This window comes from Podarcis pityusensis, assembly GCF_964106645.2.
Source record: "Podarcis pityusensis genome assembly, chromosome: 4".
NCBI lineage: Eukaryota > Metazoa > Chordata > Lepidosauria > Squamata > Lacertidae > Podarcis > Podarcis pityusensis.
This window is the reverse complement of record NC_138027.1, coordinates 34,570,343-34,587,559: the sequence shown is the minus strand read 5'-3', so window position 1 is coordinate 34,587,559 and position 17,217 is coordinate 34,570,343. Positions and strand designations below refer to the sequence as shown.

The 17,217-nt window shown below is 42.2% G+C and overlaps 1 protein-coding gene across 1 annotated transcript in view; it reads left to right on the top strand.

Moving 5' to 3' along the window:
- Nucleotides 1-2,531: 2,531 nt before the first annotated feature.
- The window catches only part of IMPG2 (interphotoreceptor matrix proteoglycan 2), a gene marked incomplete at its 5' end in the record, with an annotated part of 64,134 nt that continues 49,448 nt past the window's right edge, over nt 2,532-17,217 (top strand). The window contains 3 exons of the mRNA XM_081003906.1: nt 2,532-2,544; nt 4,716-4,976; nt 14,127-14,293. Of these exons, the coding sequence (XP_080860032.1) occupies nt 2,532-2,544; nt 4,716-4,976; nt 14,127-14,293 (441 nt within the window). The remainder of the gene's footprint in view (nt 2,545-4,715; nt 4,977-14,126; nt 14,294-17,217) is intronic.

The following is a 17,217-nucleotide window of genomic DNA, read 5'->3' as shown; positions in this document are numbered from 1 at the left end:
AACAATCCTGTGAGGTAATAATTTGGCCAGCTTCACATGACTAAACTTTGGTGTCCCTGGCTGTCCAGTTGTTTGTCTCGTGAGACAATGGAAGAGTGTGCCTTCAGGGATGAAGACAAACTGTTGGAGAGTTACAACGCCTGCTGTGGCTGTGGAGACCAGTACAAGAGAGGCATGCTATGTTACAGCTGGGGTAGATGGAGGCGTGCGGTTGTTCTGATGCATGTCTACCAAGACATTATACCATATTGGCCACATATCTTACATGCATACAGTTAAGGGTTTTTTTCAGTTTTAAGTTCAGTTTGCCCCATTTTCCACATCAGTATGCAAACTTTAAAGTTCTGCATGCAATTGTCTAGAACAGGGGTCGGCAACCTTTAAGACAAAAAGAGCCACTTGGACTCGTTTCCGAAGGAAAAAAAACTGGGAGCCGCAAAACTCGTCATTATAAAAATAACTTTTTTGTCACTTTTTATTATTATTTATTTGTTTGACCCCCTCAGAATTACTCCTCCTCATAGAAATAAACGTTAAATTAACAAGTTACCTTTTTGTGTGTGTGTGTGTTCTTCACTCCCCTTCAAAACAGTGACCAGCGTACATGCCCCCTTTCAATGCAGTGACCAGCGTACAAGCCCCTTACAATGTAGCGGGCGGGCGGGAAGGTGACGTCAGGACGGTGCGTGACTAACGCACGCACCGCCCCCATGCGACGTCACAGCCAGTACAGCGCCCGCCACAGTGGGGAGTGTCGGGGCGCACAATGCGCCTCCTCCCCTCGCTAGTATCCGCCCCGGAGCCGCGGCAAAGGTGTAAAAGAGCCACATGCAGCTCCGGAACTGCGGGTTGCAGACCCCTGGTCTAGAAGGATTGTATGGACAGGCAGCAGCTCTCCAGAGTTTCAGGTGGGAATCTTTCCTAGCCTTACCTGGAAATGTCAGGGGATATGAACTGGGGATCTCTTCCATGCAAATCATGTCCCTTCCCCAAAATCATTCAGTGTCCTAAAGGCTACAAGCTGATGGTAAGAAGTGTACAGCCACTAGTTTAGGAGCCCTTGTGGAGAGTATATTAAATAGGTGTTTCCTGTGCAGAATATAGACTTTTATTTGCTATTCGGTTGTACAGTTGTTTTTGTTACAAGAAGAAGAAGGAAGAGTTTGGATTTGATATCCCGCTTTATCACTACCCCAAGGAGTCTCAAAGCGGCTAACATTCTCCTTTCCCTTCCTCCCCCACAACAAACACTCTGTGAGGTGAGTGGGGCTGAGAGACTTCAAAGAAGTGTGACTAGCCCAAGGTCACCCAGCAGCTGCATGTGGAGGAGCGGGGACGCGAACCCTGTTCACCAGATTATGAGTCCACCGCTCTGAACCACTACACCACTCAGCCTCTGCCTTCATGGCTAACCAGTGCTAGAGAGCTGTGCCAATGCCTTTCCTGTAACAAAATGCAGAGGTTGGGCAATATAAAGGCTGGGATTTCTCTCCAACCTGTGATGTCTTTTGTGCTGGTAGTTCCAGGGTATGAGTTTGGTGGGAGGTATTCTAGGTCAAGAATAGCCAACACAGTGCTTTCCTAATGTTGGACTATTGACTCCTATCATCTGTGACCACTGACAATTTTGACTGAGGCTGATGGGAGCTGGGATTCCAACTCCATCTAAAATCCACCATGTTGGCTACTATTCTAGCTGGATTCAATGGGGACCATAAGCATTACATTGTCTATCCCTGGTATTGTGCAATTTAGTATGCTGTGTATTCTGTGTTCTAGTTAGTTTTCATTTCCAGTATAGGCAGCAACCATTTTAGGCACATCCAATTGATATGCAGGCCCTTTGGGACCCGGAAGAGGGCACAACAGAAGTGGGGCAGGCCATGCTTATATGTGCTCTGCTGACCCATGGAACCCCCCGCCAAATAGTTGCCGCTTGTATGCACAATATGTGCATGTATAAAATACATGTTTTTGTTTAGTGCGATTATGCAAAACGGAAAGGATGAGAATCACTGTTTCTACTACCTAATACAGCAACAATAATTTTATTATTTATATGTTGCCCATCTGACTGGGTTTCCCCAGCCACTCTGGGCGGCTCCCAACAAAATCATAAAAACTCAACAAAACCTCAAACATTAAAAATTTCCCAGTACAGGGCTGCCTTCAGATGTCTTCTAAGTCATATAGTTGTTTATCTGTTTGACACCTGATGGGAGGGTGTATTCTTTTTGCCCTGTCTCCTCAAAATGGGTAGGGGTGGAGAAATTGCCAGGAAGAACAATAGACAGGACCTTGCATCAGCATATCTGAGGGTTGTCACATGGCTAAAATGGATCAGTTGTGGTCTCTTATGACAATAGCAAAAGCACCCTCGAAAGAGAATCTCCAAGCAATGACCATGATGCTAACATAAGTTATTGTTTGGACAGCAAGCTGCTGCTGCTTTTCTTTTAAGACAGTCAATGAAAATTGTTCTTAATTAAGTGTGAAAGGTACTGTCCTTGTGTGGACTGCCAGTTAACGACATGACAAGCTCTGGTAAATCTGGCTTAGCTGGCCAGCTTAAAACTGAAAAATTATCCCTCTGGTCTATTGGCTAACATCAAGGAGCCTCTTCTTCGCCGCCTCTTGTGATTCCCAAAATGAAAATGGAATAATTTCTTTTAACAAAACAATTGTAGACATTTGGGACTCACTTTTGTTGCAGAAATCAATCCTTTTTTTAATCCAAGACAATTACCAGTGACACCAGACCATCTCTAAGAACAGACTGTTCCTGGATGGTTAACACGTTCAGGTCAGCTAGCACCGCTAAAAAGGAACTTGGTTATTTTCCCTTTGCCTTTAAAAAAAAATTCCAAAAGAAATATGTGTGACTTTTATTGGAAGATCTACTTAGGAGTCTGGATATTCATATTGATTGAAGGGGAATTTCAAGCATTTGCAGGTAAGAAAATACTCCTGTTTTCTGCCATCCTCTGAACTGTCTTTGAATCTTATGTTTACAAAAAAAATATATGTTTTAGAGTGAGAGAAAATAGGGCTACATGTATACAGAGTCAGACCAATTTCAACAAGGTTTGTAGCTGGAAATTAGTAATGGGCCATTATATGTCCACATCTAGCATATTTCACTGAAATATATACATGCTGAGGTAATTGAAAAACTGAGTATCTGTTTTGCATTAATGTTAATGTAGCAACTTTTGTCGCAATAGGGCTTCACTCTACAATTAATAATGTTTCCCATCTCCCATACCATCTGCCTATAGATTTTCACCCACGAGGCTGCTATATAGTCTTTTAAGCAGTTACAGTTATCTATTCAGTTTGATATCACATAACACTTTTATATTGGCTGTAGTTGCTGTCTTTCAGTTACTGGACTGTTCAACTGTTTAGATACATCCCCCCCATCTAATTTTCCAAGTTAAAATGATTATTCCTGCACTTGTAGAAGCAAGTCATTTGAGGTGCATCACATGAATGAAAAAAAATGTGATTGGTTCCCAGATACAAAATTTAATACAACATGACTTGAACACATCAGCCGTCCACTTGATAATAACTCCTTTATGAAATCAGATACATAAATGGTGGCAGGTTTAATGTGTTTTTGTCTTTTGTCAGTCACAGGACGTTGTAAACGGGTTTAAAATAAATTGCTGCAAGCCCTGTAACATGGAGTAATTTTGTCTTACAATGTGTGAGATGTGACACTTGATCACTGGTGTTCAACTGTTGGGTTGGGACCCACTTCAGAGTCACAGCCTGAGCTAAGATGGGTCACAGCAGCTGTGCTACCAACTTTCCAATATATAGTAAAGAAAAAAAGAAATGGCCCATCAAATGCATGTTTGTATTAAATGTGGGTCCTCCTGGGTCTGCAAAAGTTGAAGACTTCTACACTAGTCCATGTCTCTGTGAGAAAGGACTTGGCAGAACATGATGTATCTACACCTAAGCAATGATATAATGTCTTTGCAATAGGGTAAAGCAGTTGCATTTATATCTTCCTGGTGTAGCATTCACTCAATACAACCAATATAACCTTAAAATATATTTGGGGGAAATGTAGAAAACAAACTTAGTGAAGATAGCCTCCTTTGAAATGTAGACCATTATTTGGTGTTGTCCATTATATTGGTGTGCTAAGCGAAAACAATAACGAACGAGTTAGATTTCTTTAGCTAGGCTTACACTGAAGATTTACTTTTTATTTGCAACCACCTTAGAGTGACATAGTAAGAACAAGAGAATAATGGTGCATGTTGCATAGTTATTAAAATATAGCACCAAACAGGAAGGGCAGGAGCCAGAACCTTCTGTCTCTATTAGCACCTATGTTACCCGAATGAATATAGAAATAAGCATACACAAAACAAATTAGTTTGGTTAAATGTTATGGATCGGATCCATACAAAGTTAATTGAACTTAGGTCTATTTAAATTATTGGGGCTTAAGCTGAGTCAGGATTGATTTGTGCCATTAATTTCAATGGGACTTTAGTTCAACTTATTGAGGATGATGTCCAATGTTCATCATACTCAGAGTAGACCCATTAATCTCAATGGGTCTGCTCTTGAGTACGATTAACAACTTTAGTCTAGATCCATCTCTGCATCTATTTATTTAACTGAAACTCAGTGGTATTGTGCAATATATGTGCAGCTACTTAAAGAGATTTGTTTGTGATGTAATTTTGCAGAAGAAACCTATTCAGCTACAGAGGACATAGAAGCCAAGGAACCTACATCAGATCTTCCACCAAATGGCTGGCGATCAGTTAGAAGCTTTCCCCAGTTTCCAGATTCTAAGCATCTTCTTGATTTCAGGGAATCTGAGAAATTCAGCAGACGCTTGTTGCGAAGAAAGAGATCAATTTTCTTTCCTACTGGAGTTAAAGTGTGTCCAGATGAGTCTATTGAGCAGGCTATTGCTAACCATCTGAAATACTTCAAACTCAGAGGTAAGTGAGTGTTGTAAGGCTGAGACCAACTTTCTTGCAAATCAGTGCATTTAGTAGGGAGGCGAACCCTAGATGTCTGGTGAATAACTGATCAAAAAACTGAATTAAAAGTTTCAAGAAGTTTCTTGAGACTTCTGATCAATTAGACACATGTGCAAACCTATTTGTCTCCGAGAATTGTGAGCTTACTAAAAGAGGCCCATGCATGCTTATCAAGGAAATGATGTCATAAAATATGTAAAGACCCATCCCTGCAAGAAGAGGATAGAAAAGATCGTAGATACAGATAGAAACTGTACAAGCATTGGAAATGTTCAGGCTAGGCTCAAAGTCTTTATGAGTATGTGGGTGTTTAAGGGTAACATGTTTGCTATGGCTAGAGATGTAACCAGTTTGGAGGTGGTTTGTGATCATACTGTTGCTGTAAAGTGTACAAAATATCAGGTTCCACTGTGAAAGGCCTTTGCAAGACTAAGTAAGCTGTATTTACGTGGCAAACGTCAGGCATGCAAGAGCACTTTTGAAGTCCCCTTTGCTAAAATCAAACCCCTCACCATGCCGCCCAATATGTCACTTGTACAGATCAGAGAAGTTTCAGAGGCAACCCATAATGCACTGCCAGCTGTTGAGAGGGTAAAATGCAATTGAGTACACATTGAAATATGAGAGCAGACCTCAACAAGCTTTATTTTAGCTCACATCTCAGTGACAATTGGTCTTCTGCGCCTGCCTGTGTGAAATTGGCCTATGCTCTAAATATTTGTTCCCTGGTATCCTCACAGCTGGAACCAATTTGCAAATCTCTTGTCAGTCTCCCCACAGAAGCAGAGCACTGGACAACACACAGCAGGAGTACCATTTAGAGAGGAGCGGGGGTGGGGGGGAATTCCCTTTGCCCTTGAATTTCAAGCCAAATAACATTATTTGTCAAGAGCCCCTATTTGCAGGCTTATTTCCCTCTAACATTTTGGACATTAAATTAAGGACACTCCCATGTACTTACGATTAGCATGTTTAAGAAATGTGTTCTTTGCAAAATTCTAGTATGAAATGGCAAGATCTAAACCTCCTGCCCTCATACACTGGGATGTATTCATGAGATCCCATGCTTCTCTAGATTTCGCAATGCAGTTCTTGACACAAAAAGCATACAAAAATGTGCTTTAAAATTCATGTTAAAAATGCATATTTTGTGGGGAATGCATTCAAAATAGGTAGAGTAACATAAACCAAAACCACAAGGGATCATTATGACTGTAGGAAAGTATATTGAACAAAGTTCCTCACTCAACATTGGGTTTTTAATCGAAGGAGGATTGTATAGTCTAGCATTTGAACTATGCACCTTTCACCTCCTATCAGTCCTCTTTCTCTGCCACTACTATTAGATAAGCTTAAGGATGCTGACAAGGTTTTCCTTTCTTGCGTAGAGGAATGCCTTGCTATGGGTGGGGAAGGTTAGAGGGAGGCTCCTCTAAGAGCCTTTCTGCATCAGGCCAAAAGCCCATTTAGTCCAGCATCTTGTTCTCACAGTGACCAATCAAGATGCCTGTGGAAAGCCTGCAAGCAAGACCTGAGCAGAGCAGCATTCTCCTCACTTGTGAGTACCAGGCAACTGGTACTGCATCTGATATTGGAGGTAGAATGTCGCCAATATGGATAGCAGCCACTGACAACCGTATCCTCCATTAATTCGCCTAGTCCTCTTTTAAAGCCATCCTAGCTGGTGGCTGGCACTACCACTTTATGGGAGCAAATTCCATAGTTCTAGTTTTGTGCTGTATGACGGAGTGCTTTATTTTGTCTGCCTGAAATCTTACAGCATTCAGCTTCACTCGATGCCCTCATGTTCTAGAACTAAGAAGGAGGAAAAACTGTTTGTGCACTCCTCTTACCTTAACTTTTCATCTTAGGTGAATTATTCCACCCCTTTCTTTTTCTGCGTACACTCTGTACCTTTAAAGTATCTCTCATTCTTTCCCTCAAAGAATTCCAGGCACTGTTGTCTACCCCTCACAGAGTTACAGTTCCCAGCATTCTTCAACATCCACCCACACACGCAGTCAAGAGCTAGAGGATTCATATGTGCTGCCAGAAAAGTTAATCTTATTGGTTTAAAATTTCTAATTTAAGCAACCCACCCCCTTAAAGCTGGCAATTGTAGAGGCATCCCACATTAATTTTTTCACTACCCTCTTGAGTAACCAACAATTGCGCATTTGTCTGTGGGGTTTTAAAAGAAGATAGTTTGCCTGAGTCAATATACTACTAGTTGCCGTACATGATTCAACCCTTAAGAAGTACAAATGGGATTATGGCTGGATTACATCTGAGCACCACTCATTTACACAAATGACCAAGCAAGCTATGCCACCCCCTTTGTAAGCATCCCATACCTGTCATGTGCTGTCCCTCCAGTTAACCTAGCAAATCCCTTTCTATAGAATGAGACGTAATAGGCTAAATCACTCTTACTGCTGGGAAAGATAAATAGCTCTTGGAACAATAAAACCCATGCCAAACGAGCGCTTCCTGAAAAGAATCATGCCTCTTGTAAGAAACAAAATCTTGTGAGAATTTTTCAGTCGTACAGTTTCAGAAAGAGAATGTAATAAAAGCATTTGGTAGAAACAACAATATTTATAACAGAAAACTATTCTCAAATAAGGTACTCATAGATGTAAAGATGAAAAGGAACAGGTCACAGAAGGGTTCAGGATCGATGAGAGGGAGTTGTATTATACATCCTTGGTGAGTGTAATGGGCACTGTCCAATAGGTGCTTGTGATTCTTGCAGAAACGTATTTCAAATAGTACTCCAATTTTTGATTGCCTTAATAGCTGGGGAAAAAATCATATTTTCCTATTGACTATACTGAGGTTTGAGTAATGGGCAAAATGTAGTATCTGAAACAAAAGCTTGTCATGCCAATGACAAACAACTTCACATTTCCCATGTGAAAGTCCTCATCTACTGTAATAGATGTACAGTAGACTTTAGACTGTTTATTTCAGCCCAACAAAGTCAATTTATATAGCTTGTACCAACATGTTGACTTTTGCATTGCTAACTTTTTTGTAAACTGCTTTGAGGTCTTATTACAATCAAGCAGTATATAAATTTTGTTAAAGAGATAAATAAATACTGAAAATCTAGGCTGTTCAAAGGGATCCAGCTGCAATAGATGCTTTAGCTATCCATTATTAGCCAATATGTGAGACAAGTTGCTGCAAAATCAGCTTTAGGGTTTACTAATCCTGGCCAGGGTTTGTGCATGTGTGGGTGGTGTGGGTGTTGCTTTTGGACCAGCTGCTGACAGAGGAAGATGCAAAGCCAGCTCCTTTTCTTCCTCTGCTGTTTTTCAAGCTTTACATCAGATATGAGGAATCCAAGGCCTCTCCAAATATTGTTGGACTTCAACTCACATCAACCCCAGCCACTATGGCCGGCGGTCAGGGGTGATGGAAGCTGGAGTCTAACGACATTTGGAGGGTCGCAATCTCCCAAACCCTGCTTTAGGTGCACAGAAAGAGTATGAGCTAGGCCTGAACCCCTGACCCACTGAAACCCACCGGTTTTTCCCTCAGAGCTGCGCAAATGCATTCTGTGGCCTGGAGGCCCTACTCAGGCACCAGTATGTTTTATTTCAACAGCTGATAGTGCTGATTGATACCTACCTCTTGTTGACTATATACAATGGTACCTCAGGTTACATACGCTTCAGGTTACATGCGCTTCAGGTTACAGACTCCGCTAACCCAGAAATACTACCTCCGTTTAAGAACTTTGCTTCAGGATGAGAACAGAAATCATGCTCCAGCGGCACGGTGGCAGCGGGAGGCCCCATAAGCTAAAGTGGTGCTTCAGATTAAGAACAGTTTCAGGTTAAGAACGAATTAAGTCCACTGTATGTCCAACCACCCGAGTAGAATGCTACAGAAGTTTACCCAGCAGCTTAGGTTCAAAATATGCTTCTGTGTTGAACTGGTCATGGTTTTCATGATACCACACAACTCTCTTTAAGGTGGGGTTCAGTGGTTTGCAAAATCACAGACTGCTGGTAAGCAGGGAAGTGGCTAATTGTACCTCTTTCAACCATGCTAATGCTTTAAACATCCTTAGAGTAATAAGATTCTCTTTCATATTTCAATATTGCTCAGTGTGCACAATAAGAATTTCTATCGATAACGTGTTTCATTTTCCCGTGTGGTGGAAGCATATAAGTCTGGTTTTTGTGGGTTTCCCTGCCACAGCAGAAGGTGCACTGACTTCCTGAAGCTTTATCCTTTCTGTCCACCAGAGAGGACATACCTTGCTAAGTTCATGTTTGGCTAATGCAATAAGAACCTACAGATGGTGCCGAGCTTTTGAGACTGGACTCAGTGGGGTGGCTGCTGTCACACTAACTAACTGGAAGGACGGATATTAAATCCCTAAGCTAGCAAGAGCTGATTGAGGCAGTTAAAAGGAAGAACAGCTTGCATTCAGATACCGTAGCCTTGCCTAATTCATTTTTTAAATGAAACCTCAATTAAAAGGGGATGAGGCATCGTAATCAAGAGGACTAGGAGCACGAAACTATTAAAGAAAACAACAGGGGTCCTTAGCAAGAAAATTGGCCTGTGTTAAATAAAATTGCCATTAATTAACATTTGCAATTACTGCAAGTGTCAGAGTAGCCAGACCATTGTCTGTTGGCATTTGAAAACTTAGTAGAAGCAGACACCAGTCCTTTACCACAGTCTTCTCTTCACCTCCGTATCATTCCCTTTTTCCTGCACTCAGTGCCCTGTTTGTCCATATTGCTCCCTCCCCGCAAGACGAACTGGATCACTTGCTAGAATTGTAAACAGATGAAGCCAAATATTATTTAGTGTTCTTATATTGTTCTTTCTCCAAACCTTTATTAGGCATTGCAGATATAAACCACCTTAAAGCATCCATATACAAAAAAAATTAAGATATATACAAAGAAACAGCCATATAAGACATGTTGTTGTTGTTTAGTCGTGTCTGACTCTTCATGACCCCATGGACCAGAGCACGCCAGGCACTCCTGTCTTCCACTGCCTCCCGCAGTTTGGTCAAACTCATGCTGGTAGCTTTGAGAACACTGTCCAACCATCTCGTCCTCTGTTGTCCCCTTCTCCTTGTGCCCTCCATCTTTCCCAACATCAGGGTCTTTTCCAGGGAGTCTTCTCTTCTCATGAGGTGGCCAAAGTATTGGAGCTTCAACTTCAGGATCTGTCCTTCCTGTGAGCACTCAGTGAGCACTCATATACTGTAGTAATTTCTGTTCTTGTTAGATGAGCTTTGGGCTGCATGCACATTACTGCCGTAAAATGCATTTTGTTGTTCTTTTTCTCAATTTGGATCAAAGCTGTTTGGGGGGAAAGCCCATCAAAATGCAGTATTTCATAAGAAGCAAGAGGATAGATATTAGATGGATGTGGATTGTGGCTAATGTCATGCGTACATCGCTTCCCAAAACAGAAGTAAGAGTGCACTTGATGCAGAGTAAACAGGGGTGTGTTTAAAGCCTTGGTTTCCCAAACTTTTCTGGTGGACTATTCCCACACACTGAAGCCCTGTTCTCTACCTGTCTTTCTTTAATTATTGTCACAACATACTCCCCCCCCCCCGATGATTGAAAATTGCCGCTGTTCAGTATAGAACCAAACATGAGACACCTTGGAAAGGAGGTGCTGGTGTTGAGCAAGACTATTTCTTGAAGGTAGCGCTACTTCCGCTGTGAAGGTGAGCAGATCAGAGCCCCTGTACTTTTTAGGATTTGTGTAGTGGATGACATTATTTTAGGAGGTGCCTCATTATGCCGCTTGCTCTCCCCTTCCTTGGCCTTCAGTCCCAAAGTCTGGCCCTGATGGTATCATTGCATCAGCATTAGCGCTGAAATAAAATTTAGAGAATATCAAAATGTTCCTGAACATGTTACTTGCAAACTGTTGCATTTGTATTCTCCTCTGCCATTAATGATATTGTTGGTTTGAGGGATATATATATAGGGGGGGGGGTAATAATGATTTTATTAAGGTTTGGTTTCTGTGGTTTCATATTGTCACAGAGTTCAGCCACAAGAGTAATTTTTGAACAGTGTCCCGTGAAGTTAAATCCCAAAAGCAAGTTTTTTAAAATAAGTGTTTAAAATGAAAAACCTCCAGTTTCTGAAATGCCAGATTTTGAAGTTGTATTTCAGTTCTACTCTTCAGCTATTGCAACTCAAATTTGCCTGTGATGTATCAGTCTCAGTGCGACAAAAATATAGCTTTCAAATAGGAAGCCACAGTCCCTCCTCAAATGCCAATATAAAGAGGCAGATACCTTACAGCACCTATTTCAAACACTACTTCAATCTATAATCTCCTACAGGAAATTTATTGCAGTTGCCAAACCCATCTACAACAGGCCCAAGTTATCTGTCTGGAGGTCGAGTTAATGAAAGCAGTCTGTTTATAACTGCTTAATAAGGAAGAAGAGTGTGGCATTTATCGACTCATCGTTATGTGAGCTACATTTAGCACATACCAAAGATTACAGAAATAACAATAATAAATTACTAATACATGACTGACTTGATGCAGACAGTAAAAATGTAATGTAAATGTCTATGTTTATTTAAAATAAAATAAAATAAAATAAAATGGTACAAGCTAATTTCAAAAGCTCCTTATCTTTAGGGAAAATAGGAAGGAAAAGCACAATTGATGTAAATGAACATAAAAATATAGGCGGTATAATTTTTTGTGTTGAATAAAATTTGGGTTTTATGGTCGTTGATACTATAAAGGCTTGCACTGTCTTTGAAATTAAGTCCAGGGAGTATCCAGCATAGAGTTGTCCCAACCCCCACCTTTCTAAGCTGATTGACGAAAACCACTTTCCTGAGACTAGTTCAAGGTCATCCTTTTCTGCCAGGGCCTGCTTCTGCCTCTTAAGACTTTCACTGAAACAAACCCCATCCCACTTGTCCTCCCTTCTGTGTGTAACCACGGAACAAGGTTGTGGCTAGCATGCTGGAATGTTGGTACAGTGGTACCTCGGGTTAAGAACTTAATTCGTTCTGGAGGTCCGTTCTTAACCTGAAACTTCTTAACCTGAGGTACCACTTTAGCTAACAGGGCTTCCCACTGCCACCGCGTGATTTCTGTTCTCATCCTGAAGCAAAGTTCTTAACCCAAGGTACTATTTCTGGGTTAGCAGAGTCTGTAACTGAAGCATCTGTAACCTGAAGCGTCTGTAACCCGAGGTACCACTGTACTTGATTTTTGTAGGCTAAATCCTCTTCATTCTCCCCACCCTTCCAATTTCTCCCCCTCTTTCCCCTAAGCAACAAGAAAGAACCTTCCTCTTTCTTTTTTTAATCTTAAGTTGCAGAGCATAATGCAACCAACTATAATGTGCTCAGATGAATGGCGGGAGGGGTAAGTAGAGGTGGGGGAGAGAGAGCTTTGCAATTACAAACTGCAGAGCTAACAAGAGCCTGCTAAGAGAGCATTTCAGTGCTGAGTGCTGCTGCAGTTTCATTCCCTTCTCACTACGCTCCTGTAGCCACTGGACAACTGATCCATTCTGCTGAGAAGTGCAAGAGGAATATTTCAATGGCTGTACCTGGAATCTCTAGAGTAATTCTGTCCTCCCTCTCCAGAAAGGCGGCCACCCCTTTTTATCCTTGCAACAGTTCTACTAGGTAAGTTAGGCAGAAATGTGGTGGACTGGCCCAAGCTCTGAATTAGACGATCTGTGCTCCCCAATCCAAATCCCGCACACTGAATATAGGTCCTGATGCTAGCAGTTGTTAACGTGAGAAAACAACTTTGCAGCCCTCCGTTTCCAGGGGCTGAGCGACCTTCTAGATTAGAATGGCAGGAAGTAGTAGTGAGGCTGTATCAGGAAGGTGGAACCACTAAAAACCAGGTTTACCCCCTCACAAAAGTGATCCAACCCACCACTGGATTTGAAGCATGGTCTCTATGCTCAGAGGCAGTATACTGCTGCTCCAAAATGAATTTTTTATAATAAAAGTTAACAATTCAATGAATGAAGAGGTGTAAGACCTGGAGTGGAATTCAACTGTGGCAACCCACCAGCGCAGCAGCTACACTGCTAGGAAGAGCCCTGTTCTAGCACAGGGCAATAAAATAAAAAAGGTAAAGGACCCCTGGACGGTTAAGTCCAGTCAAAGGCGACCATGGGGTTGCAGCGCTCATCTCGCTTTCAGGCTGAGGGAGCTTGCGTTTGTCCACAGACAGCTTTCCAGGTCATGTGGCCAGCATGACTAAACCACTTCTGGTGTAACGGAACACTGTGATAGAAACCAGAGCGCACAGAAATGCTGTTTACCTTCCCACCACAGTGGTACCTATTTATCTACTTGCATTGGCGTGCTTTCGAACTGCTAGGTTGGCAGGAGCTGGGACAGAGCAATGGGAGCTCACGCTGTCATGCGGATTCAAATCACTGACCTCCTGATCGGCAAGCCCAAGAGGCTCAGTGGTTTATACTACAGTGCCACCCACATCCCATAGGGCTATAGCTGGATCCAACAGGCAGCTTGGGCCAGCTGAAGTGTTGTGCTGTTTTAACCGATCATGCACTGTTTTGTACTGTTATGCTACTTCTGCTTGCACAACAAACATATATTGCACAGCAGTATCTGCTTTCCCACTTCTTGCAGTAAAAGACAATGGATTTTACCCCTGGACATCCCCCCCCCCCAGCTGAAAACAGGATGTGAGACTAGATGAGTGGTCTGATCAAGCAGATCAATCATAGAATTGGAAGTTGGGAGAAATCTTAGACGTCTTCTTGTCCAGCCCTCCCTGCTCAGTGCAGGATCTGCAATGCATTATGGGACTTACGTTATCCCTGAGAGATGGTTGCCCAGCATCTGCTTAAATACCTCCAGTGAACGAGTGATCACTACCTCTCAAGGCTGTCTGTTTCATTGCTGAACAGTTTTTACCATTAGGAACTTTCTCCTAACGTTTGGGTGAACTGTTTCCTCGCAGTTTCTGCTCATTGGGGCTATTCTTGCCTCCCAGAGCAACCAAGTTCAAGTCTGTTTCATTGTCTGCATGACAACCTGTGATGGTAGTGCACAATAATAATACTTTTAATTTTTTCTTTTGCAGTGTGCCAGGAAGCAGTATGGGAAGTCTTCAAAACATTCTGGGATAGGCTCCCAGGACACGAAGAGTACCAAAATTGGCTGCATCTCTGTGAAGAAGAAACTATGAGTATATTTGAGATGGGCACCAACTTCAGCCAGTCTGAGGAGCATCAAAGCCTCATAATGAAGGTAGGTAAGGGAACAGATTAAAAATCTCTCAGCCGGAAGCCTTTGACTAGTAAGAAAGACCAAAATGTTATTTTGCTGGTTCGACTTTTATTTAACGCCTTGAAATGGAAGTAGTTCACACAATTAAATTCCAGTAACGCTTGCTTAGCTTTCTGAAGTTTTACAAAGATGTCTTTCCTCTTTAGCTTATTGCTTATTATTATTATTATTAGTAGTAGTAGTAGTAGTAGTATACCTCCCTATACACAAATCCCCCCCCTCAAAAAAAACTGGCTTCACAAATGCCAGGACTAACAATCCGCAAACTGGTCTCTTTCCATTCCCCAATGTTTTTATATTGATTTTTGTTATTTTTGTGCTGTTTCAATATTGATTTATGTATTAAAAATTATTGTTGTCAAAAGATACATAACCAAAGCAAAGGAGAAGATCCCCAATTATGGGGGTGAAGGAGCCCAAGCCATCTAATGAAGATTTTGGAGATACTGGGTAGAATTCAATGTTGCTTGTATATTGTATTTTATTGCATTACAATTTGAATTCCATAGAATTCACATTGTCATCAGTGGCGTAGCGTGGGGGGTGCAGGGGGGGCCGGCCGCACCGGGCGCAACATCTGGGGGTTAGGTGGCGCAAATCCACGGGTTAGGGGGTGCAAATTACTTGCCTTGCCCCGGGTGCTGACAACCCACACTATGCCCCTGATTGTCATACAGCATAAGAAGTAAAAGCAATAAAGTGCAATTAAAATCAATATGAGTATTTAACGCAATGGATGTGCTCCCATCTTCAACCATCTTCAGCCATGCAGGGGACCACCTGAGTGATGTTCACAGTCAGTCCACTGATTTGTTTGCCACTCTGGGCAGCTTCTAACAAAGATTAAAAACTTTAAAAACTTCCCTGAACAAGGCTGCCTTCAGATGTCTTCTAAATGTCAGGTAGTTGTTTATCTCTTTGACATCAGATGGGAGGGTGTTCCACAGGGCGGGCGCCGCTACCAAAAAGGCCCTCTGCCTGGTTGCCTGTAGATTTGCTTCTCACAGTGAGGGAACCACCAGAAGGCCCTTGGTGCTGGACCTCAGTGTCCAGGCAGAATGATGGGGGTGGAGACGCTCCTTCAGGTATATTGGGCCAAGGCCGTTTAGGGCTTTAAAGGTCAACACCAACACTTTGAATTGTGCTCGGAAACGTACTGGCTTAGCACTATGTGTGAACCTGGGTGGGGATAAATAATCCAAGCTGGTTTGAATCTTCTGTACCTAATTTGCCTTTCAGGCACCTTCAGACAATAAGCTATTATTGTTTTCTGGCATAGCATGCTTGGGTTGATCTATGGGGAATAGAGACAAATTGGTTTAGGGATTGTTGGTCCTGGCATTTAGACAAAGGTTCAAACTTAACAGGTTTTGTGGTTGCTTCCAACTCTGATTCCATGCTTTTGTTATTCCACTAAGTTTTTCCACTTTCTTCTTAGTGCTCAAAAAACAATAATTCTAAGTGCCTTGTGTGGCAAGGAAGTAAAGAAAAGGTAAAGCTTACCTTCCAGTCAGCTACATTTGTAAGAAAAATAATGTTATGACATTATCCGGATTTGCAAAGTGATAGCATGGCCTGCAAAGGGGGATATTTTTTTTTTTTATCAATTTTTGCATGTGTCCAAAAGCCTAACCAAAGAATTAGTAATATTTGGCAGTGATTTGAAGTTCTTCCAAAGGGCTATACTAACCAGCCCACTTTCTCATCAGCCAATGCAAAACTTGCTTCTATCCACCACCCAATCATTTTGTGCTAGCACAGAGCCCAGGAATGAAACTGGGTAGGGAGGGGTGGAGGGCTACCTAGCCAAAGATCACAGCACCAAACTAAGATATGAGCATGTGGGCATTATACTAAATAGAAATATTCATTATTATGATAACACATCACTAAGTACTGAAGAATTATTTTTCTTTTGCATTTTGAAAACAGTTAATATTTTTAATAGCATGATCGGTATGTATATTACAGCTCCTTTGATATTTGTAGCTCATAGAAATATTTAATCACGTATCTTCAATGTTCAGATGCCCAAGATTAAAGTAATACGGGATCAGAAAGGGGATTCCCTAATCCTTAGAGGATTTATTGTCAAAGAACATACTGCAGGAGGAGTTAGCAGCCAGCAGTTCTATTTAGCTGATTGCAGCCTCCGGGAGCTTGTGACCAGGGCCTGTAAATAGGGGTGTTTTCAAGGGGAGGCCCAGAGTGCTGTCTCATGTTGTACCTAGGACCAAGAGACATTGATGGCAAGGGAGCAGCTGCAGTGACTTGCAACATCTGTACCATATTTGCCTTCCTGCGTGAGAGTACGCAAATCCACACCTGCAGTAAGTGCAAGCCTTCTTGGAAGAGAAAGTACAGCAACTTGAGGTCCATCTACCCACACTTTGAGCTGCTGGGCAAGACGAGGAAATTAGTGATAGAGCAGAGTGGACTGTCCTGAAACTGCGATGCATGTGGGGTGCCCCTAGAGAGGAGGGAGATAACCCACTGCAGGAGATAAATCCTCGGAGGAATGTGGCACACCGAAGCAGGACTGTTGGGAGCCATGTTACTGGAGCTGCAGAATCGATTCCATGCCCTCACCCCAGACACTGATTCTGGGCCAATGGAGCAAGGACAGTGGTTGTAGACCTCAGAATACACCCAGGTGGCTGTGGAAGGTACAATGTACATATTGTACATACAATGATTCCTGCTACTTTCCTAGGAGGAAGAGAAATGTGGTGGTAGGTGACTCCCTACTGCCTGGTTGACAATTTCAAGGGGATTATCTATCTTGGAGCTGGTTCTCACCAACAGGGAGGAACTGATCGATGAAGTGGAAGTACTGGGAAATTTGGGAGGAAGTGATCATGTCCTCTTGGGCTTCATGATACAGA